Genomic DNA, 27,957 nt, shown 5'->3' with positions numbered 1-27,957 from the left:
GGAGTACAGGAGAGGAGGCAAATGCCCGCTTCAGAGAGCCAAACGCGGCGTCGGCCGCAGGTGACCAGTCCTTTGGGTTAGCCTCCTTCTTGGTCAAGGCGGAGAGAGGAGCCGTCAGAGCAGAGAAGTGAGGGATGAACTGACGGTAATAGTTGGCGAATCCCAGAAAGCGTTGGATTGCCTTCAGTCCAGAAGGAGGAGGCCAGTTGAGAATGGAGGAGACCTTCTTTGGATCCATCTGCAGTCCGGTATCGGAGATGATGTAACCCAGGAAGGGGAGAGAAGACTGCTCAAAGACACACTTCTCGTACTTGGCGTACAGACGATTCTCTCTGAGTCTTTGTAGAACCAGCTGCACGTTCTCTCTGTGGGTCTGGAGGTCCGGAGAGAAGACAAGGATATCATCCAGATACACCACCACACAGACGTAGAGAAGGTCCCGGAAAACGTCGTTCACCAATTCTTGAAAGACTGCTGGTGCGTTACACAGGCCGAAGGGCATCACGCAGTATTCATAGTGTCCATCGCGAGTATTGAACGCGGTCTTCCACTCGTCCCCAGAGCGGATGCGGACTAGGTTGTAGGCACCCCGAAGATCCAACTTGGTAAACACACGAGCTCCTCTAAGCCGGTCAAACAATTCGGGGATGAGCGGCAGAGGGTACTTGTTTTTCACGGTGATTTGGTTTAATCCCCGGTAGTCTATACATGGGCGTAAGTCGCCTTCTTTCTTCTTCACGAAGAAGAAGCCTGCTCCAGCAGGAGAGGAGGATCTCCGAATGAATCCCCTTGCAAGGCTCTCTGTGATGTAAGTAGACATGGCCCTTGTTTCGGCTGGAGACAATGGATATATCCGTCCTCGAGGTGGTGTTGTTCCCGGGAGCAGGTCGATGGCACAATCGTAAGGACGATGTGGCGGAAGAACCTCAGATTCCTTCTTATCAAAGACATCCGCGAAGGACCAATAGGCCGAGGGCAGTCCCGGTAGGTTCTCTGGAACCAGAGGTCGTCGGATGGGTTGTATGGTCTTCAGACATTTATCATGGCACGAAGAGCCCCATCGGGTGATTTCACAAGTGCCCCAGCTGACTGTTGGTTCGTGTGTCCGTAACCAGGGAAGTCCCAGCAAGATTTGATGGGACATGTGTGGGAGGACGTAGAGAGCGATGTTCTCGGTGTGCAGGGCACCGATACGCAGTTCGACCGGCCTGGTGATCCAGGAGATGGTGTCAGAGAGGGGTCTCCCATCCACAGAGGCAATCACTAGGGGCTTGTCGAGTGGAGTAACCGGCACCTGGTACTTGTCCACCGTGGCCTGCTGGATGAAATTGCCTGCGGCCCCAGAATCGAGGTACGCCTCAGCCGTGAACCGCGTCTCTCCCGTTGTCACTTGCACAGTCCACGTAACCGGGTCTGAGAGAGTCCCAGCACCTAGGGTGGCCTCTCCTACCAACCCTAGGCTTTGGAGTTTCCCGGCCTCTCTGGACAGGAGTGTAGCAGGTGTGTGCCCTCTCCGCAGTAAAAGCAGAGGCCCTTGGCGAGCCGCTCGGCTCGACGTTGTTCAGACTGCCGCACTCGGTCGATCTGCATGGGCTCGTGGACGGGGGCCCCAGATGCCATTGACTGAAGTACGGAGGGCTTCTGCGGAGGAGAGGAATGCCGTACCGGACGTCTCTCACGGGACACTTCCTTGGATCGCTCCTGAAAGCGAATGTCCACTCGAGTCGCTAGGGTAATCAGGGCATCCAGGGTGGATGGTACGTCACGACCCGCCAGCTCATCTTTAATTCGCCCCGAGAGTCCTTCCCAGAAGGCGGCGGTTAGGGCCTCGTTGTTCCACCCAAGTTCCGAAGCCAAGGTGCGAAACCGGATTGCGTATTGACCCACCGTCAGAGTCCCCTGACGTAACCGGAGAAGAGAGGAAGCAGACGCGGAGGCGCGTCCGGGCTCGTCAAAGGTGCCACAGAATGCCTGCAGGAACTCCTGGATGTTCGTGGTCACAGGATCCCCCTTCTCCCACAAGGGGTTCATCCACACCAGTGCCTCACCCTCTAGATGGGACATGATGAAGGCGACCTTGGCTTGGTCGGAGGCAAACAAATGCGGCAGCTGCGTGAAATGGAGGGGGCATTGGTTTATGAATCCCCTGCAGGTCTTGGGGTCTCCGGCGTACCGGGGTGGTGAGGCCAAACGAAGTCTGGAAGCATCCGAAGAAGTCGCCACGGGAGCTGGAGCCGTGGATTGACTAGTGGAAGCCCGGGATGCTGAAGACGTAACTGCCGCTTGTAGCGTGTTCAGGCGGGCGTCCACAGAAGACATGAATTGCAGCATGCAGGTCTGAGTCTCACGCTGGCGTTGGAGTTCCTCCTGTACGGCTGCTAGTGCTTCAGCGGGATCCATGGCCTGATCTTACTGTTAGGGCCAGGTGGACGGGCAGACCCAGGAGGTGGATCCACTGGGCCGAACTCCTTGATGATGGTAAGGGGTCCGGTAGCTGGAGCACTATAGGCAGCAGAACAGTCCGTGCACAAGAGTATAACGGAGAAGTCCCTGGGACCACGGAGTCACTGATGGTAGTCCGGGTGACGGAGCTCAGGTTCGGAAGCCGAGAAGATGTCAGGCGGGGTCCGGAACCTTTGGAGCGAGATGACGGGTCACCGCAGGGATCCGAGATGGTACGGACTGTCAGGATGGCAGATAGGCAGCGTTCGGGGTTCGGGATTCGGCAGGACCGGATGGCGAGGCAGGCTAGGCTCTAGAAGAGAGAGAGGTGAGTATCTCACAGGAACACAAGGAGACCTGACTCCTAGCTTGAGAAACACGAAGATCAGGCCCCGCCCACTTGGACATTAAACCCCTTTATACCCTGTACCTGTGTGCTTCATTTCCTGTTAATGGACGCTGGCCCTTTAAGAAAGGGTCAATGACCGCGCGCGCGCCCTAATGCGCATGCGCGCGGCCCGAGTGCCAGAAGCCAGAGCAGGAAGCTGAGAGGAGGAAGCAGCAGAGCCGGGCTGGGGCTGAGAAGCCGACGGGCGCCGGGAGCGGGGACCAGGACGCCGGGGACGCGCCGGCAATGGATGCTGGAGAGCAGGGGAGCGGCGGTGACCGGACCGAGGAACCGGGAAGCGAGGCAGGGGAGCCAGGGAGCGTGACAGGTGAGCCGGGGAGCAGCGCAGGGGACCCGGGGAGTGTGACAACAGTCTACCCAAAAAACTATTAAGTGGTGTGGGTGAGATTATACAGGTCAGTAATCAGAGAACTGGTAGAAAAGTGATTTTATCAACATTTCAACAAGCATACCAATAAGTGATGATGTGCACACAAAGGGAGGTATTCAGCTCACCCCTCTTCACTCCTGGTCACACCTCCGACGCACGGAAACACCCTGAATTTTTTTTTTCTATATTGTTCTTGAATAAGTGATGATGTGTCACTGGAATGAGGATCACTGCCCCTACATGATGTTGCACTCAGATTATTTATCAAAAATCTGGTGACAGATTCCCTTTAATGATCAATAATGGTAACTATATATTTTAGTTTCTAGACATAGGAAGTAACTATTTTAAAATCAAGATATTCATAATTCTTCAGAGGCTGGTAAGATGAACACCTACAGTACATAACTAGCTTGTACACTTGTTACAAGACAAATTGTATCTAACGCTAAATTTATTTATTTTCCTTCCCAGATGATGATGTCTTTCTGGGAGATGAAGATTTTAGACAAGAATACGTGATGAATGAATATGGTTTATTATACCAGGGAAGCAAGGACTTTATTCTTACCACACCATGGAACTTTGGACAGGTATCGTGCTGTCGTCATTATATTTGGGGTTCAAACACCAGGGACCAGATGGGAAAGGTCTGAATGTCCTGGGTGATAATGGTCATGTTGTCCTTACCAACCTCCATAGTTATAATAGACATCAGTTTGGCTGACGTTGTACATAGTACTGTAATATATTTAAATAAATCATAAAACGTCATGCCCTTAGGTGAAAAGGACCAGACTTAGGGGTACTTTGCACGCTGTGACATCGCTACTGCGATATCGTCGGGGTAAAATTAAAAGTGACGCACATCCGGCGCCGGTAACGACGTCGCAACGCCTAGATGCGCCGATAAATTATCGCAAAAGCATCGAAAATCGGTGATCTGTGTCAGTCATTTTCATAATGTCGGACCAATAGGAGATACGATGTTGTTCCTCATTCCTGCGGCAGCACACATCGTTGTGTGTGAAGCCGCAGGAGCGAGGAACATCTCCTTACCTGCCTCCACCGGCTATGCGGAAGGAAGGAGGTGGGCGGGATGTTTATGTCCCGCTCATCTCCGCCCCTCTGCTTCTATTGGCCGCCTGCCATGTGACGTCGCTGTGACGCCGCACGACCCGCCCCCTTAGGAAGGAGGCGGATCACCGGCCAGAGCGATGTCGCAGGGCAGGTAAGTGCGTGTGAAGCTGCCGTAGCGATAATGTTCTCTACGGCAGCTATCACAAGATATCGCATGTGCAACGGGGGCGGGTACTATCACGCTTGGCATCGCTAGCCGATGCTAGCGATGTCGCAATGTGCAAAGTACCCCTTAATATGGAGGTTAGATAAATACCCATGGAAATTTTGCAGGCAGGGGGAACAGACCGCAGCAGGGAGAGGGGGCTGCTCGAGACGATCGGATCTGGGGTCGTTGCGGTGGCTCGAGGGGAAGCCAGACCCGGGCCCGAGCACCCGTCCGTCGCCTGCAAGTGAAAAAGGGGGGAGTTTATATCTATAGGGGAGGTTTTTCAGTGACGTCACGCGTGGCGTGCGGTGATTGTTGGTGATGCCCGGGACCAATGGAGTGGGGCAGGTGGATGTTATCCCCTCCACAGGTAGGGGAGGTGTTGTCCCAGGGCCCCTATACAGGTGGGATGGTGTTACGGAGTGCAGTCAGCAGCGTTCGACCCGATGGTGCTGGTGTACTCACAGTTCTGAAATAACTTGACACAGAGTCCAGATAGTAAATGACCAGTAGCCAGCAGCCTCCGGAGGGTGTGCTCGGATCCTGCATCCCGATACGGTAGAACAGGGGCCCTTCCACCTGCATGTTATGTTTAAGTCCTTGGTATAAACTACTCTGCATGAAACGGGGAAGTCTGCTCTGCGGTGTTACTATCCTTTGGGAGCTGTGGCCCGTGAGAACTGACCCGTTGGATCTTAGCAGGCAATTGTGGGGCCCTATCCCCCTCATTGGGCTTCCGTCTTGCTCTATCTGGGCCTCCTGTGGAACGAGACCTGAAATCCTGTCCCCGGCTGGTTAATTGGAAAGGGGCTTAAAGCTGTTCCTCGCCCTAGGGTCCAGGTACCCTGTCTGTGCACGGCTCCGGACCGGATTCCCGCTGTCTGCACCGGACGGCTACAACCCTGCCGTAGTCCACTTAAGGTTTCCTGCGACCGGATCTCCGTCGCCTGTGGCCCTGTCCACTGACTTCCACCTAGTCCATTGTCAAGTTGTCCGGCAGCCCAGGAGCTCCAACTCCTGACTACTCTGTTCACCGTCCCTCAGTCTCCTCTTCTCACAACTGTCTTCCTCCACTCAACTGTCAACTCTCTTCCCAACTGTCAACCGTCCCCTCCCATCACACCTCAGAACCCCTAGGTGGGCGTCGGCATCCACTTGGCTCCGCCCACTGGTGTGTCTCTATTGTCATGTGGGGGTGACTAGGGTTTTGATGGCTGGTGTTGTGTACCAGTATGGGGATTGTGATGGAGGACCAGAGGAGAGAATCCTGCACCTGGCAGAGGGGTGCAGTCTTCTGTGACACCCTGATTTTGCCAAGGCGTCACAAAAAGACTAGTGCTGATGATTTCTTGGTGTATACATAGGAACAGATGCCAGACTGTTGCATTGTTCATGTGTGTTAGTACAGTATACATGAGCCTCTTCCATTGCTAAATTGTGAGATCAAAAGTTCCAGGTCTGAGAATGCTATTCAAACTTTAACTTATTTGCATAATTAACTATTTTATACCCTAAGTTTTGTTGTTAGGGCTAATATCTGTCTCCTTGAAGTAGACTGCTCAACTAATTAATTTTTAAAAAAGTATAAAAAATTGTTTGCAAATAATTTTGTAAAACATGTTTTTTAAGATTTTGCTTCAAATTGATAGGATAGGATTCAAAGGATTTAATAAAATCAACAAAGCTGATACCAGGAAGCAACATTTTTCTGTTGGCTGAGGCCCCGCCCCTGTTAGAATTAGCATGTGTTATACAATCGATTTAATTTTTGACTTGCAGGACCTGTGCTGAGGTCATACCCATGTGACCAGAAGGGGCGGGGCCTCAGCCAACAGAAAAATGTTGCTGTCTGGTGTCAGCTTTGTTGGCTGAAGCCCCGCCCCTTCTGGGAACATAGGTATGACCTCAGCACAAGTCCTGAATGTCAAAGATTAAATTGATTGTATAATACTTGTCGTGGGCGGGGAGGAGGGTGTCAGCACACCGCGCTCACCCCTTCTGCTCGGGTCCGGCAGCTGCTCCTGGTGGCTCGAGCTGTGGGCCGGATCCCGGGGTTTCTCGAGCGACACTCCTCGCCCGTGAGTGAAAGGGGGATGTTTGTGGTTGGGTGTGGGGATTGTTATAGTTCGTGACGCCACCCACGGTTGTGGTGATTTCACCACCGCTGCTCAATGTGGGGATCCCGGGGATGGTGATGCGGAGCAGCCAGTTGTTGTGTTGCCCCTCCGTGGGTAGGGGTTGGTGATCCCGGGGGCCCAGTGGGGTGCAGGGGCGCAGGGGCAGCGCTGTGCCTTGCGGCACTGAGGTACTCACTCAGCCAGTAAACACGACACAGTTCTCGGTAAACAAACGGCTGGTTGGACGGGTCCCTCGGACGGTTCACGGTGCTGCGGTTCCCTGCAGTTAGCGGTGACGGTCTCTTCACTGCACCTTTGAAATGTCTGTTTGGTAGCGGTGGATTCCCACCGGTTACCCGCTCCCCGACTGCAATCTGTGCCGGAGGAGCTCCACACTTTGCCCGCAGGCGCCGGCCCTGGGAAACTGGTGCCTTGGCGGTGTTTCCCCGTTGTGGTTGGACCTTTGCCGTCTATCAGGACTTGCTTGTTGGGGGATCTACGTCCCCTTCACTAACGGATTTAGCAATTTACAGCGACTCCAAGCCTTGCTGGGATCCGAAAGCCCCTGCTCTGGTGCTGACTGCCCTTTGTATACTGCTCCAGGCCCCCGGATACACACAGCCTCCGTGGCCCTTCCAGCAACCTCCAGACAGTCCCACTGCAGATCTTCACCACTGTCTGCTGACCTTGCTGATCTGGCCCTCACAAAGCTGGACCCTTCAGGCTTCTTTCTCCTCTGTCACTTCTCCTGCTTTCCTCCTTTTCTTCCACTTAGCTGTTTTTTCTAACCCTGTCTAGACTACTCCTTCACTCTTGCCCTGCCTGGGATTCACTCCTTCCAGTTCCTCCTCCTGGACTCAACTGCCTGGTTTCTTCCTGCCTCCAGAGTTGTGAGCTCCTCGGTGGGCGGAGCCAACCGCCTGGCCCACCCCCTGGTGTGTATCATCAACCTCTGGAGGAAGGCAACAAGGATTTTTGGGTTAGCTGGTGTACCTGCAGGGAATGTGGGGTGCGTGTGTGTTGTTATCTGTGTCCCCTGGCTTGCCCAGGGCGACACATTCCCCCTTAGCAAAACGCAGACCGTCCTCGGGCTGCCTGTCCAACACCGGTTTTATTTTCCTTTTTGTTTTTCTGAAAAGGTAAACGGTATAACATTACAAACGGTAAATTATATACATTTTTAATCAAAAACTCTTCCCAAGACGGGAGGCACATTTACTTTAACGTTGCAACGGTATACGGTCACGGTTTCCGCTCTCTCCCACCCAAGCAACCTGGCCCTGATGCTGCCCCTAAAACCCAGGCAGCACCCCTTGACCCACAGTCCAGCACAAGTTACCCGAGCGGGATCTGTCCTTCCCCTCCAGAGGGTGGCCACCGGTTCCTTTGGTGGCTGGGCCCTGGCCTGCTCTGCTCAGGGCCCTCCCTCCAACCTGCCTCTCCGGAGACGGTATAGCGGAAACGGTAATGGTACCCAACATATTTACAAGCCACTTAACGTTTGTGGTGCCCTGTAAGTTCACGGGCTTGTCCATGGATAGTTCCCATGCCAATTAAACTTTAAACGGTCCCCACGGGGACAACGGTGCCGGCTCCTGCCGGTTCAATCACAAGGCCAATCAACAAACAAATCAGGTGACTTCTTCGGTAATTTCACTTATCATTTCAAACTTTCAAACAACAACTTCAGTGATGGTCCCAACGGGGACGGTGCAACGGTGCTCCGCTGCCTTTTGCGGCTCAACAGTCCATTCTCACTCGTGGGGCTCTAGTGCCACCTTCACATGGTGCACCGCTCTGGACCCCAATGGTAGCTCGCTGCAGGCGATCTTCTTCCATACACATGCGGGCATGCACATCCGCTCTACACCCCTCTCGGGCATCGATCTCCCTGCGCAGCTGCTGTTGCCGCTGCTCCCAGCCGGGAGCACTTTCTGTTTGCTCCGGTTTAGCGTGTGCGAGGGACGGACCCAGCCAGAGTCCCTCCGTGTCGGCTGCGACCGACACCTTCAGTAATGAGGGACCCCGCTGTGACATGGCCTGCTCTGCCTCCTGGCAGCTGCATCCCCGCCGTGCCTCCGGTGCATCTTTGCTGGCGGACTCAGCCTTCAGCTTCTTCCATAGAAGCGATTCAGGGGGGTTACGGGCTTCTGCTGCAGGTCGGTCCGCCGGGGCGGATTGGCAGGGTACCGCTACCGGTGGTGGTGGTAGCGGGCCTAGTGGCGGGGCAGCAGCAGCTAACGCGGGTAGCGGGGGAGGCAGCAGGGTGAATGGGTGTAGGCCGGGCCCCTCAGCCGCAGCGGCCGATCCCTCGGGAATACAGGGACGTGGGTCTCTTACCCGTTCCTCCAAATCTTCCTCCACCTCGCATCTCCGCACAGCAGCCACCACGTCCGCCATGTCGGCCTCCCGCTCCTCCAGGAGGAGCTGCCTGTGGACCTGCAGACGGCTGCTTAGCTGGACGGTCCGGACTTCCACCCATGCCGCCATGCCAGGCGCGGGGACCACGGTGTTGTTGGTCGGACTCAGCATCTTTAGCAGCAGCCTCTTCCATGAACCAGTAAATGGCCGCAGGGTCCTGGCGTCCCTGCTTCCACAGGCACGCTCACATGCGGCCAGCCGCCATCGCGTCCCCCTTAGCTCTTTCCGGCCCCTCCTCTCTCGGGGCGGAGTTTTGACCTTCGCGCTTCTACTGCTCGAGAAGACGCTCGAGCGGGAACTTTTCGCGCCAAAGATGGCGGCTTCTGAAATTTTCCGGCCGGATGCCTCCGGCGGTAACAAGGCGCACCTCTACCTGACAGCAGAGCGGTAAGATCCTGTTCGTGACGCCAAGTTGTCGCGGGCGGGGAGGAGGGTGTCAGCACACCGCGCTCACCCCTTCTGCTCGGGTCCGGCAGCTGCTCCTGGTGGCTCGAGCTGTGGGCCGGATCCCGGGGTTTCTCGAGCGACACTCCTCGCCCGTGAGTGAAAGGGGGATGTTTGTGGTTGGGTGTGGGGATTGTTATAGTTCGTGACGCCACCCACGGTTGTGGTGATTTCACCACCGCTGCTCAATGTGGGGATCCCGGGGATGGTGATGCGGAGCAGCCAGTTGTTGTGTTGCCCCTCCGTGGGTAGGGGTTGGTGATCCCGGGGGCCCAGTGAGGTGCAGGGGCGCAGGGGCAGCGCTGTGCCTTGCGGCACTGAGGTACTCACTCAGCCAGTAAACACGACACAGTTCTCGGTAAACAAACGGCTGGTTGGACGGGTCCCTCGGACGGTTCACGGTGCTGCGGTTCCCTGCAGTTAGCGGTGACGGTCTCTTCCCTGCACCTTTGAAATGTCTGTTTGGTAGCGGTGGATTCCCACCGGTTACCCGCTCCCCGACTGCAATCTGTGCCGGAGGAGCTCCACACTTTGCCCGCAGGCGCCGGCCCTGGGAAACTGGTGCCTTGGCGGTGGCGGTGTTTCCCCGTTGTGGTTGGACCTTTGCCGTCTATCAGGACTTGCTTGTTGGGGGATCTACGTCCCCTTCACTAACGGATTTAGCAATTTACAGCGACTCCAAGCCTTGCTGGGATCCGAAAGCCCCTGCTCTGGTGCTGACTGCCCTTTGTATACTGCTCCAGGCCCCCGGATACACACAGCCTCCGTGGCCCTTCCAGCAACCTCCAGACAGTCCCACTGCAGATCTTCACCACTGTCTGCTGACCTTGCTGATCTGGCCCTCACAAAGCTGGACCCTTCAGGCTTCTTTCTCCTCTGTCACTTCTCCTGCTTTCCTCCTTTTCTTCCACTTAGCTGTTTACTCTAACCCTGTCTAGACTACTCCTTCACTCTTGCCCTGCCTGGGCTTCACTCCTTCCAGTTCCTCCTCCTGGACTCAACTGCCTGGTTTCTTCCTGCCTCCAGAGTTGTGAGCTCCTCGGTGGGCGGAGCCAACCGCCTGGCCCACCCCCTGGTGTGCATCATCAACCTCTGGAGGAAGGCAACAAGGATTTTTGGGTTAGCTGGGGTACCTGCAGGGAATGTGGGGTGCGTGTGTGTTGTTATCTGTGTCCCCTGGCTTGCCCAGGGCGACACATACTTATCCTAATTCTAACAGGGGGAGTGGATAACTGTGAATACCCCCCAGCTATTATCTGATCCTCTGCTGCTGTCACTCAAGAAGCTGGTGATTTTATAAACTTTACTTTTTTAGATTTCAAAACCTAAACATCTGAGCTAACCACTGAAGGTATTTATAGAATCAGCCTGATAGTGACAGTATGGCACTGGCTTTAGGTTATATACAAAAATTCTGGTGATTTTTTCACTTTAAGGAATTTTCTAAATATTGTAGGAATACCAATAGAGATGAATGGATTGCTTCTTGCAACCTCGGTCCAAGGTCCTTGTCAGTATTCTGTGGACATGGAGAGGACCTACACAATTCTCTTACCTCTGGGATGACAGCCTCAGCTACACAGATGATGTCACACCAGGCCTTTAAATACAGTAACACCGCCCAAGTGAACCCGGAAGCTTTGGAAATTCACGCAACTCCTTTCCATGTCGAGAAACCACTAATCTGGACCATGGACCTGGGATGCGGAATGTGATCTCCTCATTTATACATACAAACATAACCATGGCTTAAATGCTAAACCTAGGGATGATCGAATACCTCAAATATTCGGCTTCGCGAATATCCGATGAATAGGTCGCCGCTATGCGAATATTCGATGCTCAATGTAACTCTATGCAGAGTCCGAATAGTTATGAACAGTTGTTATTTGGGTTTCCCATAGACCAAACCGGGCTTGACACGCTACTATATCGTTAATGAATTATCGTCGGGGTCATGGTGTTTGCGACGCACATCCGGCGTCATTAACGATAGCGCAGTGTGTGACACTTATGAGCGACCTTAAACGATCCCAAAAGCAGTCAAAATCGTTTGCCGCGAAGAGGTCGTCCTGAAACAAAAAATCGTTTTCTGCTTATTATCGATGTTGTTCCTCGTTCCTGCGGCAGCACACATCGCTGTGTGTGACACCGCAGGAGTGAGGAACATCGCCTTACCTGCGTCCCGGCTGTAATGAGGAAGGAAGAAGGTGGGCGGGATGTTACGTCCCGCTCATCTCCGTCCCTTCGCTTATATTGGACGCCTGCCATGTGACGTCGCTGTGATACCAAACGAACCACCCCCTTAGAAAGGTGGCGGTTTGCCGGCCAGAGCGACGTCGCAGAGCAGGTATGTGCATGTGACGCTGCCGTAGCGATAATGTTCGCTGCGGCAGCGATCACCACATATTGGCCATATGACGGGGGCGTGTGCTATCATGCTCGACATCGCCAGCAAATGCTAGCGATGTCGCAGCGTGTAAAGCCCGCTTTACATTGCGCATCGAATATTCGCGAATAGTCGAATAGTGGCGACCTATTCAGCAAATATTTGCAAAGCCGAATATTTGAGGTATTCGATCATCCCTAGCGAAAACCTAAACCAGATGCTAAACCAAAAACAAAAAATATTGTCTTCATTGCAGACAAGACGCTCAACAGAAATAAGTATAGTATGTCACATAAGGATTTATGCCATTGTTCACACCCACATATTTATATTCATTTAGTTTTTACCTTGAAAAATGAAATAAAATGCAATAGATATAAAAAAAACTTGAAGTATTGCCATTTATTGCTATTGCAGTTTTAATATATTATGTAGTCTATGTTTGTTAACATTATAATTGAGTTGGTTGTAAGCATATTTAGTTGTCCTCTTCTTTTGGCAAGAGGCATCATGATTCATGTATATTAGCGGCATACCTGTGTATGTCAATGTTTTAGTTATTTAATTTGTATTGTACACATCAGTCTGCAATGGCTAGGATACCTTTTACAGATTATGTGGGTGTATCATTACTTAGCAGTGAGACTACACGTTTATGGGTTGGCAAACTCAAGTCAGTGAGTGAATTTCTGTCTCAAGTTTAAAAAATATCAATGACTAGAAACTGAGAGCATGTAAAAAAAAAAGTCACGACCCCCATAACAACTTCAGCCACAGAACTCCTATGATGTTGACAGCTATGGGAGCGCAATAGCAATGACAGCTACATGTTACCCATAATATTATAGCCTTAAATGGGTTGTCTACTACTCGGACAACCCTTTCTGAATCCCTATGTTTCACCCCACTAAATTAACAATGCCTATACTCACCTCCGAAGTAGGTGCTGTTCCAGCAGTGTCAACACATGCTCTACCAGGGCTCACATGACATTATGTCATTCAATCCCTGTGACAAATCAGCATTGACTTCACTGTCTCCTCCTTCGAGCAAATCAAGACATCCGGAGGAAGTGAAAGAGCAGCAGCAGCTCTCACTTTCTTCAGCTGTCTGATTTGTCTGAAGGAGAGGAGAGTGATATCAGGGACTGCATGACATAACAATGACACACGAGTTATGTGGCGACGAGTGCCGGCATGGCTGTAATGGAGCGTAGGTGTTGTTATCTTACTGAGGTGAAACAATGAGATTCAGAATGGGTTATCCGTGAAGTGGACAATCACCTTAACTTTCCTTTTTTGGTGAAATCCACAAGGTCCCAATAGGGTTGTCAGCCATATAAACTCCATAGTGGTGACAGTCATAGAACCACTATAATATTGACAGTCAAGCAACACTTCTAAACCTGTAATTTGATTCCATCAATTTTGGCAGGACTGGCAAATTGTGATGGGCAATGGTGGGCTTTAGTGCCCGGTATTGGGTCAAGCACTAGCGTGTTCAATGTGCTCGGTACTCGATCGAGCACTTTGCTGGTCAGACACCATGCTCGAGTCCCTCCCATATATTTTACTGTTTTTTATCAACCAGTAAACATCCAGGGATTGCCTGCCAATTATGGTAATGCTGTAGCCATCTTTGCGACTTGCATTGCTGTGATTTATCGGCCGCATAGCTTCATTGGATCTATATAAGACCAAGAGACGCCGTGTTTTACGCACTCTACACAGAAAAGAGCTTAGGGAGAAATTCTGCTACAGGGACAGTGTGAAGCCTTACCGACCTTGCCTGTGCTAGCTAAAAAAATCTATGCTATTATCTTATAATACCCCTATTATTCTGCATTTAGTGTAGGCTGAGTTTCTGGAGAAGGGTTAGTGTATTAGAGATCTGTGCACAGGGATTCTAGCCTTACAGACCTTGCTTGTGCTACCTAAAACCAAAAGTACTTGTTAGGCATACATCTATTTTTTTTTCCCTATTAATACAACTATGCATTCAGTGTAGGGTTGGCTGCTTGTGGAGGGATAGTTTTGGATCAGAGGCATATTGTCAGGGTATATTGCTTTACAGTCCTTCTATAAGTATACTGCTGCTGGAAGCTAACTGCAGCTCAAGCTTCGGATACGCTAGCAGACCCTGTGTGCCACAAGATCACATCTGTTGTGAATATGGTAAAAGATGACTTTTCCAGGGCACTGGTATATAGTTCTGTGCACTATATTCCATATCGACTCTGTGAACAAGATATATGTGGTCGAAACGTTTTTATGTCATATACTCACATGTACAAATGTGCCACATTGACCATTAAAAACTTTATTCTTGCATGAAATAAAAGTGTATGGTGATCTTCATTAGTCAACTTAACTGTGTTGGTAAGGGGATGGGTGATGTTATGGGAGAAAAGCAGGTGTAAGGCTGGGACAGCACCCCGGGAAATATATTGGCGGCTGAGGACTGAATAAAGTAGGACAGCCGCCGCTATCATGTAGCTGAAAGCCTCAGAGTCCACAAGCATAAATGTCATCATTTCCAGGGCAAATAGTCAGGATATTCCAGCACGTAACACCCCATGTACTTACTCCATCTCCACAATATCCACATACAAAGCTTTCTCTTTTATTGTGAGCAGCAAGCATTTGAGTACACAAAGAAGCAGGATGGTGACGCTGATGATGGCATCATAGCTGCTCACCATCTTGGTTGATTCCTCAAAATTTTGGTGGTTGAGTGAGGGCCACCTGCTGGCCCTCCAAAAACTATGAATGAGAGTGGCTGCTCGCCTTCTAAAAGTTATGAGTACAGGCCAGCTGCTGTCCCTGTAAAAATTGTGAGTGAGGACTGGCGGCTGACCTTGTAAAAATTACAGTGACAAGCAAAAGGGTAACAATATTCTGAACTTTCCATTTTCAGGAATTTCAGGCTTCATATCTCACCATCCACTACAGCTTTGAGTATGGGACTATCTTTATTTTATAGACAATCATCTTGGTTATCTCATACATAAATGTGACTTTTATCTAGCAAATGATTAATTATGCAGATTATTGTCATGTCACTGCATTCTTACTGTTTTGCTCCTAAAAATGTACATTTAATTTGTTAGAATTTTGTAAATCCACTTTTGCCTTTCAAAACTGACTGAATCCTTCTAGGCATGCTCGTGATCAGATTCAAGCATGTCTCTACTGAAATCTGATCCAAGGTGTCTTCCACACGGTCCTAATGTTGGTGAATACTGGTCGACACACTTGGGTATGTATACAGCTTTTTCTTCAATCCTACCTACAAGTGTTCGATTGGATTGAGGTCGGGAGACTGTGTAGGCTAATACAGTACTTCTACTTCATGGTCACTCTACTTCTTCAGCAAAATTGACATATGCTTCGATCGTTGTCCTTCTGGAACACTGTTGACCTTTTCATACTCATAGTACTTCAGTGTACAAAGCTACTTGTCTTGTAGAATACTCACATATAGGTCAGCACTGAGAGCAAAATCGATCCTAGTCAAGTATCCAATGCCTTTGGCTGTAACAACCCCATATCATAATACTTCCTTTACCTTACTTAACAGTTTCTTCAATTTCTCAATCCATTAGCCCCATTTTCTCTTGTTCTTTCCAGACCCATCTGTACCCATCAGATCCTAGTCTATTGACTTTCGTCTCACCTGTTTCCAATCTTCTACTGTCCACTTTTCATAAGTCTTTGCAAACTTGAGCAAAAGCATCTTATCACGATATTGAAGTTGATGCTTCTTCACCTTTTTTGGGCCACCATTCCAGACTTGTGTAACGTGTGTCGCATGGTGCTTGCATAGACATCTGTGATGTCACTATTACGAAGCATGCAAGACATCTCCACTGCCGTGTTTCTTGTGCCTGAACTGATAGACCTTGTTATGAGCCAACTTGCTGACTACAATATTTTGCCTGGATGTCCACCTCTTGGCTTTTAACCCCTTCAGCCCCGGGGCACTTTCCGTTTTTGCGTTTTTGTTTTTTGCTCCCCTTCTTCCGAGAGCCGTAACTTTTTTATTTTTCCGTCAATCTTGCCATATGAGGGCTTTTTTTTTGCGGGACAAGTTGTACTTTTAAATGAAACCATAAGTTTTACCATATGGTGTACTGGAAAGCAGCAAAAAAATTCCAAGTGTGGAAAAATTGCAAAAAAAGTGTGATGGCACAATAGTTTTTGGGATGTTTTATTCACGGTGTTCACTATATGGTAAAACTGATGTGTAGGTATGATGCCTGAGGTCGGTGCGAGTTTGTAGACACCAAACATGTATAGATTTACTTGTATCTAAGGGGTTAAAAAAAAATCACAAGTTGTCCAATAAAAGTGGCGCACGTTTTGCGCCATTTTCCGAAACACATAGCGTTCTTAATTTTTGGGATCTATGGCTCAGTGATGGCTTAATTTTTGTGTCTCGAGCTGATGTTTTTAATGGTAGCATTTTTGCGCAGATGCTACGTTTTGATCACCTGTTATTGCATTTTGCGTAAAACTTGTGGCGACCAAAAAACGTAATTTTGGCGTTTGGAATTTTTTTGCCACTACGCCGTTTACCAATCAGATTAATTGATTTTATATTTTGATAGATCGGGCATTTCTGAACGCGGCGATACCAAATATGTGTATATTTATTTATTTTTTAACCCTTTAATTTTCAATGGGGGAAAGGGGGGTGATTTGAACTTTTAGGTTTTTTGTTTTTTTTTTAATTTTTTAAAACTTTTTTTTTACTTTTTTTATTTTATTTTACTAGTCCCCCTAGGGGGCTATAGCGATCAGCAATCCGATTGCTGATCGCTATCTGCTGATCACAGCTATACCGCTGTAAACAGCAGAAATAGTCACTTTCTTTTTTCCTCTGCTCCGTGCCGAGGAAGAATGAAAGTGAAACTTCATAGCAGCAGGCGTCATCACATGACCCTGTGCTACGATGGTAACCACCAAATGTCACGTGATCACTCATGTGACGTCCGGAGGGGGCGGCGGTAAGTAAAAAACATGGCCGCGCGCATATAGATCTCGCTGACAGACTTTGGCAGCGAGATCTAAGGGGTTAATGTTCCGGATGGAATGCGATTCCACTCGGAACATGTAGGCACACATGTCAGCTGTTGAAAACAGCTGATATGTGTGCTGATCCACGCCGCCTGCCCGCGGCAGGGGGCGGGGCTTACCGGGACACGATCCATGACGGAAAGATCCGTCCATGGTCGTGAAGGGGTTAAATGAATGGATGAACTTCAATCTGTATTCTTCCAACTGTCGTGGCCTCACATGATGCTGTTTGGCAATTTTTTTGGCTGAGTGACCGCGATCGATAAGATGAAGATACTGTTTCTCTTTTCTTGGGAAATCTTCTTTATAGCTGCTCCTCGATTTGAACCAGTGATCTTTTACATTAGAATTAGTCTACTAATACACTGAGCTGTTAGGGAACGTAACAACAGGTTGTAATTTGTAGTATACAGAAAGATTTTTTTTCCAAACACCAGGAGCAAAACAGTAAAAATACAGGAACATGATAGGAATCTGCATAAATAATCATATGCTAAATAGTTTCAAGTCAAATTTATGTATGAGATAGTCAAGATGGTTGTCTATAAAATGAAAATGTTGTCAAATTCAAAGATCTAGTTGATAGTAAGATATGGAGGCTAAAGGCCTCGTTACACGCAACGACATATCTAATGATAGTTCGTCGGGGTAACGGAATTTGTGACGCACATCCGGCGTCGTTAGCGACGTCGTTGCGTGTAACAGCTCCGAGCGAGTGTTAACGATCAAAAATACACACCTTATCGTTGATCGTTGACACGTCGTTCATTTTCAAAATATCATTGGTCGTTGTGGACGTAGGTTGTTCGTCGTTCCTGAGGCAGCACACATCGCTACGTGTGACACCCCGGGAACGACGAACAACAGCTTACCTGTGTCCTTGGGCAACGAGGTGGGCGTGTCGTTAATGCGGCTGTTCTCCGCTCCTCGGCTTCAATTGGACGGCTGCAGTGTGACGTGTGACGTCACTGTGACGCCGCACAAACTGCCCCCTTCGAAAAGGGGCAGTTCACCGGCACAGCGACGTCGTTAGGCAGGTAAGTCCGTGTGACGGGGCCTACTGATATTGTGCCACGGGCAGCGATTTGCCCGTGACGCACAAACGACGGGGGCGGGTGCTTTCACGAGCGACATCGCTAACGATGTCGCTGCATGTAAAGCCCCCTTTACAGTCAAAAGTTCAAAACATTACTACCTCTAAAATGATAAGTGAATGCCGCGTGATGAATGTCTTGATGTGGTGGGGGTGGAGGAGGAGAAAAAAGTTAAGAAGCATGAATCGTATACCTTTTTGTGGGTAGGAAGGGGTCCATGGGAATATGCTAGAAACAAAAGAAACATTTGAATTGGCTTTTTGTTCTGCTATCATCCGCTGGGGTTGAGAAATCTTGGTCAATCCAGGCCTCGTTCATTTTGAGAACAGTCAGCCTGTCAGCATTTAAAAAAAAGAAAAATGCACTTGTGGAACCACTGATGTTTCTATCTCAAGGCCGCTCCAGCACGTCCTTACATGTAGAAGAGAAGATGAAGGAGAATAGGACTTTGTGTGCCAAGAGTACAGTTAGGTCCAGAAATATTTGGACAGTGACACAAGTTTTGTTATTTTAGCTGTTTACAAAAACATGTTCAGAAATACAATTATATATATAATATGGGCTGAAAGTGCACACTCCCAGCTGCAATATGAGAGTTTTCACATCCAAATCGGAGAAAGGGTTTAGGAATCATAGCTCTGTAATGCATAGCCTCCTCTTTTTCAAGGGACCAAAAGTAATTGGACAAGGGACTCTAAGGGCTGCAATTAACTCTGAAGGCATCTCCCTCGTTAACCTGTAATCAATGAAGTAGTTAAAAGGTCTGGAGTTGATTACAGGTGTGTGGTTTTGCATTTGGAAGCTGTTGCTGTGACCAGACAACATGCGGTCTAAGGAACTCTCAATTGAGGTGAAGCAGAACATCCTGAGGCTGAAAAAAAAGAAAAAATCCATCAGAGAGATAGCAGACATGCTTGGAGTAGCAAAATCAACAGTCGGGTACATTCTGAGAAAAAAGGAATTGACTGGTGAGCTTGGGAACTCAAAAAGGCCTGGGCGTCCACAGATGACAACAGTGGTGGATGATCGCCGCATACTTTCTTTGGTGAAGAAGAACCCGTTCACAACATCAACTGAAGTCCAGAACACTCTCAGTGAAGTAGGTGTATCTGTCTCTAAGTCAACAGTAAAGAGAAGACTCCATGAAAGTAAATACAAAGGGTTCACATCTAGATGCAAACCATTCATCAATTCCAAAAATAGACAGGCCAGAGTTAAATTTGCTGAAAAACACCTCATGAAGCCAGCTCAGTTCTGGAAAAGTATTCTATGGACAGATGAGACCAAGATCAACCTGTACCAGAATGATGGGAAGAAAAAAGTTTGGAGAAGAAAGGGAACGGCACATGATCCAAGGCACACCACATCCTCTGTAAAACATGGTGGAGGCAACGTGATGGCATGGGCATGCATGGCTTTCAATGGCACTGGGTCACTTGTGTTTATTGATGACATAACAGCAGACAAGAGTAGCCGGATGAATTCTGAAGTGTACCGGGATATACTTTCAGCCCAGATTCAGCCAAATGCCGCAAAGTTGATCGGACGGCGCTTCATAGTACAGATGGACAATGACCCCAAGCATACAGCCAAAGCTACCCAGGAGTTCATGAGTGCAAAAAAGTGGAACATTCTGTAATGGCCAAGTCAATCACCAGATCTTAACCCAATTGAGCATGCATTTCACTTGGTCAAATCCAGACTTAAGACGGAAAGACCCACAAACAATCAAGACCTGAAGGCTGCGGCTGTAAAGGTCTGGCAAAGCATTAAGAAGGAGGAAACCCAGCGTTTGGTGATGTCCATGGGTTCCAGACTTAAGGCAGTGATTGCCTCCAAAGGATTCGCAACAAAATATTGAAAATAAAAATATTTTTTTTGGGTTTGGTTTATTTGTCCAATTACTTTTGACCTCCTAAAATGTGGAGTGTTTGTAAAGAAATGTGTACAATTCCTACAATTTCTATCAGATATTTTTGTTCAAACCTTCAAATTAAACGTTACAATCTGCACTTGAATTCTGTTGTAGAGGTTTCATTTCAAATCCAATGTGGTGGCATGCAGAGCCCAACTCGCGAAAATTGTGTCACTGTCCAAATATTTATGGACCTAACTGTATGTATCAACATAATTAATACCACCCAATACCAATCGGTTGCATATAAAAATTCCCTTTTATTAAGTATAGAGGATTGGGATGTCAAATAAAGATACAGTATAGCAATATATATATAATGCAGGAGAACGAGGAAAAATTGGCACAATATACCCTACATAGTAATCAAGGTGAGTAGACCTATAAATAATAGCCTGACATATCAAAAAGTATATGGCAAGTGCTGACATGCAAAAGGGACTCAGTCAAGCATAAAAGTCCAACAGGGGGTTAGTTGTAATTAAAAAAGGACCAGTTTGTCAACAATCTAGGGCTACAAAGAGCCCAAAAGTTAGGTCAAATGATCCATCTGTATATCTGGAAAGAAAGATGCAAGGAAGGAAACAATTAACTCACCCATGTGGATGGTCACTTCAGAAGGATTGTTAGTTGGAGTGTACCCCTATGTGTCTTGCAGAAAGCTTCATGAGAGGGAGAAGATGTGGAGTGGTGCAGCATTTACAGTTGACAGGCAATGTGCCTATTAGTAATAATGCTCCTGGTGACACTAAAGATACACATAATCAACTTAACCAAGTTGGGAGCAGTGAATGCAGCCTGTGATCCTCAGATCTGGCTCAACTCCATATCCGTGTAAAATTATGAGAACGGGCCAACAGCTGGCCTTCTAAAAATTATGCGTTCAGGCCAACTGCTGGCCTTGTAAAAAGTATGAGTGTGATGCCCTGGCACCGCCAGGTGGTCACACAGTAGAGGCCCCGCACAACACCTTCCCTCACAGGGTTAAACCGTGCCAACCAAATCCTAGTCACCCCCCTAGGGTAGGAAAGGCACACCAGTGGGCGGAATCAGGCGGATGGAGAACGCCCACCTAGGGGTCTAGAGTACCCGGGGCAGGAAAAGAGTGGTAGAGAGTTGAGAGCAGAGAGTGGAGGTAGTAGTCCAAGTGGAGAGGAGTGGAGCAGGAGGAGAACGTGAAGCTCAAGTACAAAGAGCAGAGGCGCCGGGGTTGGAGCCCCGGTGTATTGGCTAGGTGGCAGCCGGTGGTCCATGTCTGTCAGGAGTCGGGAAGACGTCAGCTGGAGATCCGAGGTGGACTGGGGCAGGGTTGGAGTCTGCCAGTACCGACACCGGAGACCCGACCTGGAAACCGTGCACAGAGAGTCCGGATCTGCAGTGTGGCTCGAGGGATTCTCTGGACCCGGGGGTCACGCGGACACTCCAAATGAAAGGGGACGTATTTTTACAGGATTTGCCGTAGTCAGTCTGTGATGCCACCCACGGTGTTTGGTGAAGTGTGGCACTACCGCTGCTGTTGTGGGGCACCCAGAGGCGATGGGATGGCAGCTGGTTGTTTACCCCTCCGTGGGTAGGGATGGTTGCCCTGAGACCCGGTGACTCGGTGCAGGGGATGGTGATAGCAGGGGCCGGTGCACCTGGTCAGACCAGGGAGTCTCAGTTTACTCATGGTTAAATAAATCAGACAAATCCAATGGTTAACCAAGGTGCTGGTAGCCGGCCGCCGCGGCCGGGTGTACTCTGGTCCCTCACCCGGGCTGGTGGTCTGTGTCACTTTCCTCTGCACTGTGTTGTGATGTGGTGGACTTCCCAAGGTGGGGAACGTGGGAGTCCGCTCCCGGTACTTCTGTTGGGAGACGTGCAAGCTGACGCTGACCCGTGGGATCTACCGGGTCCTGGCGGATGCCCTATCCCTCTCTGTGGGTGGTTGTCTGCTTTTGGGACTTAGGTTGGGACAGGATCTATAATTCTGCCCTTAATTAGTTAATTTTCTAGGCCGTTGGTTCCGGGCCGGCAAGGGGGTCTTCGGGCCAAGAGCATAGCACTGCTGCAGCACCTGCACCGGCCACGAGCAAGCCCAAAGCCCGGAAGACATCTCCTCCGGCCCCGAGCCCGGCCACGCCAAAGAGGACGTCACCCCCGTTCACAACGATGGCCGCACGCATGACAAGACCAGCCCCGGCAGTCCGCCCCGGCCACATCGGAGGCAGAGCCGACCCGGAAGTCAGTCACGGTTGTGATTCTTAGCATCAACCCGTACCCAGTCCCAGTTGTGGAGCAGCCGTGGTGTACCTGCCGGGGAGCGGAGCAGGCTATGGAGCGGAGCCCTGAGCCGAGAATGGAGCTGGTTGTGGCCAGCAGTGAGGGGGAGGGGGAGGATCTTGAAGACCACACTCCGTACTGGGAGCGACAGCAGAGGATGAGTAGGTAGCAGAGTCTCGGTGTTCAAGATTTGTGCCTCCTGTCAAGGGAAGAAGTGTTTTAATGTTTTAAATGTTTATTGTTGAAGTACATCTTTTTCCCATCCAAACAGATGCAGTGTAATAAATGTTGATGGTCGCACAGCCCGCGGACGGTCTATTTTAAACCAAGGGGAAATGTGACGCCCTGGCGTCGCCAGGTGGTCACACAGTAGAGGCCCCGCACAACACCTTCCCTCACAGGGTTAAACCTTGCCAACCAAATCCTAGTCACCCCCCCAGGGCAGGAAAGGCACACCAGTGGGCGGGACCAGGCAGATGGAGAACGCCCACCTAGGGGTCTAGAGAACCCGGGATGGGAAAAGAGTGGTAGAGAGCAGAGAGTTGAGAGCAGAGAGTGGAGGTAGTAGTCCAAGTGGAGAGGAGTGGAGCAGGAGGAGAAAGTGAAGCTCAAGTACAAAGAGCAGAGGCGCCGGGGTTGGAGCCCCGGTGTATTGGCTAGGTGGCAGCCGGTGGTCCATGTCTGTCAGGAGACAGGAAGACGGCAGCCGGAGGTCCGAGGTGAACCGAGGCAGAGTTGGAGCCCGCCGGTACCGACACTGGAGACCCGACCCGGTAACTGTGCACAGAGGGGGTACTTGGACTCTGAAGCCAGGACCGGAACCAACGGCCTAGATAATTAACCAATTGAGGGCAGGATTATAGGTCCTGTCCTAACCAAAGTCCCAAAAGCAGACAACCACCCACAGAGAGGGATAGGGCATCTGCCAGGGCCCGGTAGATTCCACGGGTCAGCGTCAGCAGTCATGGCTCCCAACAGAAGTACCGGGAGCGGACTCCCGCGTTCCACACCTTGGGAAGTCCACCACCTCACAACACAGTGCAGAGGAAAGTGACACAGACCACCAGCCCGGGTGAGGGACCAGAGTACACCAGGCTGTGGCGGCCAGCCTCCAGCACCTTGGTTAACCATTGGATTTGTCTGATTTATTTAACCGTGAGTAAACTGAGACTCCCTGGTCTGACCAGGCGAGCCAGCCCCTGCCGTCACCGTCCCCTGCACCGAGTCACCGGATCCCGGGGCAACCATCCCTACCCACGGAGGGGTTAATAACCAGCTGCCATCCCATTGCACCCGGGTGCCCCACAACAGCAGCGGTGGTGCCACACTTCACCACACACCGTGGGTGGCGTGACAGACTGACTACGGCAAATCCCGTAAGAATACGTCCCATTTCATTTGGAGTATCCGCGTGACCCGCGGGTCCGGAGAATCCCTCGAGCCACACTGCGGATCCGGACCCGGCTGCTACTGACGTGGGAGTGGCACATGAGAAAGGGCTGGCTGCTTGCCCTCTAAAAATATGAGTGGGGGCCGGTGACTGGCCCTCTAAAACTTTATTAAACTATCAGATATCGCAATAAATTTTTTAACAAGCTTAACTTGGTGCAGGGCAGTAGCCATGGGCGAGGTTACTTGGCTCTTACACCTCAGCACGTTACATGAAGGTGGAGGTTCTGACTGGGTGTCTGGACTTGTGCTATAGGAAAGCTATGCCCTTGAAGGCCACATGATGCCAGTGACTTTGGCTGGCAGGACCAGATGTTGGACAGTTCAATGAGAGACACCACTACTCAAAAATAAACTCTTTAGTGAACAATAACTTGATAGGGATGCAGAGCGGGTACATAGCTTCACAAATGTTTCCTTTGCAACATGAATCATTTTCATAAACAGTCTCTTTATTTTGACACTTACAATCTCTTTACTTACTCAAATTCAGTCACTGACTACAGTCCAGTTAGTGAGAGTCCTATTCTCAACTCGAGGTTCTGCATTTTCTTCGCACTTTAAAGAACTACTTTGCCAATATGGGTGGTACTTAGCTTGTTTACTTCTGATGCTTTGGAACTGCCGCCCGTGGCACACTCTTCGTCTCACGTTCTCTATCCCATCCCATGTACTGTCCCTAAACTCATATTCAGTGGATCACTCTGTCCTTCAGTCAATTTTCTCTCTTTGCTCAGTATCACACTATCCACGGTCCCGGTCTCCTCTCATGTCAGGGACACCCAAGTATAGCGGTTCTGATCACTAGTCAGATTTTAAATATACTTCTACTGCGTGCTGAGCCCTACATAACCTCTTGACAGAAAACTGTCTCTCTTCCTTGACTATAGCCCCTCCCACTCTTGGCTAGTCCCAAGCATTCTCTAATCATTAACTCTCCCTACTGTCAATAAAATACCATCTGTCACTAATAACACATGTCACAAAACACATTATACATCACCACAATATTCTTGTCTTCAAAGAGGGAAACATGGCAGCATGTCCATCTTATTAGACAACAAAAAAGCCTTATATTTGCAGAATGTAATTTCTTTCTTTTTTAAGGTTATATTTGAGTAAGGGATCTGCTGGTGAGTAACCCTATGAATCACAGTGCTGTTACATGGATTGAAGCCCATAAACTATAAAAATAATATATCATCAGATTTCAGAGAACAAGTTTTTGTACAACTGTTTGAAGTGTCGAGCTGTCACTTTATCATACTGCACCTCACCCTAACCACAGGGATTATATTAACATAATAGTTTCATTCATCCCCCTGCAGGCCAGTTATTAAGATGAACAAATGCGTTTGGCAGGAAATAGCTGAGAGATCATAGCAGTAAGTGTAGTAAACAGTGCTATTTTGGCTACTCTCCCACTGTGATGACAACATTGTGTCCGAAAAGTTTTTAAAGGTTTAAAAGGTGGGATATGCAGAGAAAAAGGCAGCCCCCTACAAGGACATCACTTAGGCTGAGGCCACACGGGGATTACTGTGAGTCCTCGCATGACACTCGGCTCACGCTCGCAGCACAGCGTGAGCCGACTGTCATGTGAGTGTCATACAACTGCTGTCTGATTGGGTGGAGAAGTTTGCAAGATCTTGAGAGGGATCCTAAGATGTTATAAAAAAAAGTTTAGTTAGAATTTCAATTTTTATTTACAAAAGAATACAATTTTTTTTATTGTTTTAACACTAAAAGTCCCAGAGAGGGGTCATTTAACATTTTTACCATTGGAACCCTATGGAGCTCGAAATTCCTGGGACTTCTAGAGTTAATATAACTAAAGTAAAAGGGATCTACTCTTTTAATAAATAGTTCTAGTTCTTTGTAATATATGAAAAGACATTGTCCATTACTGGGACATTCACTGTTCCTGAAGTTGACCCCTATTATACACTCCCTGACAGAAGTTCTGTCGCTTATCCATGTTATGTAAAAAAAGCTTATAACCTGACTTTAAATTCATCCATTGGTTTTATAAATTACTCTTTTGAAAGCTGAAACCCTCCCAAATTTTGTTTAGGTTATGAAAATAAAGTTGTTGCAAAGCTGAAATATTCATCATTTAATGAACACAGAAAGGTCAGATTTTGGCAAGACAAAAGTTTTGGACTTGAGGCGACCAGGCCTGTTGGAGCTCTGCTGCAGTGGAAGAGGGGCTGGCTTTGGATTTTCTAACAGACATTCCTCCTGAGCAGTTGTCTTGTGGGGTCTGCTGGACCTGGGCTTGTCAAAAACATCTCCAGTTTCTTCAAATCTTTTTTTAATTCTTTGTACTTGAAGCTGAGACACATTAAAGGTGCCAGCTACCTCTGTAGTGGATCTGGTCTTCAGCCTCTTGATAATCAAGGCTTTGGTCGCAGGGTGGATTTTTGGCATGTTGTCAGAGGTCAAGTTGCAGTTCAAGTGAAGGTCTGGGGTGCTGGGTTTCTTTTTATACACACCCACTAATTAACAGATCATTTAGTAAGCACAGGTGAGGATGTATATTAGGATTGGGTGTATTATATGACAATGCGACAAAACGTTTGTCTTGTCAAAATCTGACCTTTCAGGAAGTGTACAGCTGTGGAGACAAAGGGGAGAATTAACTGACATTTCCTACGTCCGTCTAAGTAAAGAGTAAACTTCAGTAAAATACACAAATCCATCAAGTCTCACAGGTTTCTGCAGAAGGAAATCGAATTGCTATTATTTTTAACTACATTCCGATAAACATAGAAGTAAATTTGCCCCTCACTTTAAGCCCTACTCACGTTTCAGAAACAGGGTGACAATGGCATAAAACTTAAAAAGTCACTGCTTTTGGTATACACTAAAGTTTGAGAATACAGTATTCAATACTAATATTCTGACATAGCATTGTTAATAATAAATTCTGTCCATAATGTTTATACAATGTAAGGCCCGTTTCACACGTCAGTGAAAAACAGTGACGTTTTTCACTGGCGTCTAAAACACGCACATGTCCCTGCGTGTGCCGTGAATCACGGCACAAGTGGGTTGTCTAAGTGCAATCCGGGCTCCGTTATCCGTGGCCCGTGATTGCACTTAGAAATCAACTCACCTGCGCCCGCTCCCGCTCTCCATGGTGCTGATCGCTCCCGCGACGCAGCATCCGGCCGGCGGTGACCCCCGCAGCAGCTGCTTCCGGGTCGGCTGTGTCGCGCATAATGAATATGCGCGACAGTAATCAGCCGGCTTAGAAGCAGCAGGGAGGACGGGCTGCAGAGGACATCGCTGGACGCCGGGTGAGTTAAAATGTTTATTATTTTAAATGCACGATTTTTCTGGCACGTGCTTCACGGACCACACCACTGTGTGGTCCGTGGAACATCAGTGATGCCAGAAAAAAATGGACATGTCTCCGTGCAGCAATCACGCACACGCGGGTACGCTGCACGGAGACACGTGCAGTGAAAAATCACTGACGTGTGAGCAGACCCATTCATTATAATGGGTCTGTGTATGTCAGTGATTCTGGTACGTTTAAAAAAAAGCACAAACGTACCAGAATCACTAACGTGTGAAAGGGGCCTAATAGTAACTGTCTCCTGCTCTTTTAATTTACCAAAAAGTGGACATGTGTAAAAATAAAGCGAATCTCCATCTTTTAACAACATTTAGTTTTAACTCTAACCTTATGTACTTGTCACGCCCTGGACCCCAGGGGTCACAGGTAACAACAACCACCAATACCACACACACACCCCATCCCTTGTGAGGACACATCAGTCACCCGAAAGGGAGACCTGATGCCTCCCTCAGAGCAAGTAGGGCACACCAGGTGGGCGGATTCAGGCGGAAAGACACGCCCACCGAGGAGACTACTGTCCTGAGGCAGGAAATACAGATAGATTGAGTTGTAGAGTGACAGTGACAGGAGGTGTAGAGGCGTAGAACTGTCAGAGACCCGGGTTGGAGCCTGGGATCCCCGAAAACGTCAGGCAGGCAGACGGTGGTGGTCACCTGCAGGAGTACCGGTATAGTGACCGGCAGAACCGTAGGGACCGGGCCAGGGTTAGAGCCCGCCGGCCCTGAACCGGGGAGTCAACAGCTAATCGGAGCACCAAAAACCGGGTACTCAGACCCCGTCCTAGCTTAGAAGCCCCTGAGTGTAGGCAAATTAACTGATTGCAGTCTGGATCTTATGGGTTCATCCTCACCCAAAGTCCCAAAAGAAGGCAACAGCCCACCGATACCGGGTGAGAGACACCGCCAAGGGCCA

The 27,957-nt window shown here is 49.1% G+C and overlaps 1 protein-coding gene across 1 annotated transcript in view; it reads left to right on the top strand.

Annotated features, from left to right (window-relative positions):
- The window catches only part of LOC142311404 (protein-glutamine gamma-glutamyltransferase 5-like), a 145,083-nt gene that overhangs the window by 57,962 nt on the left and 59,164 nt on the right, over positions 1 to 27,957 (top strand). The window contains exon 4 of the mRNA XM_075349793.1: positions 3,696 to 3,814. Coding sequence (XP_075205908.1) covers positions 3,696 to 3,814 — 119 coding nt within the window. The remainder of the gene's footprint in view (positions 1 to 3,695; positions 3,815 to 27,957) is intronic.

The sequence above is a fragment of the Anomaloglossus baeobatrachus genome, chromosome 5 (genome assembly GCF_048569485.1).
Source record: "Anomaloglossus baeobatrachus isolate aAnoBae1 chromosome 5, aAnoBae1.hap1, whole genome shotgun sequence".
NCBI lineage: Eukaryota > Metazoa > Chordata > Amphibia > Anura > Aromobatidae > Anomaloglossus > Anomaloglossus baeobatrachus.
Note: the sequence above shows the minus strand (reverse complement) of the source record. Positions and strands in the feature narration are given on the sequence as shown.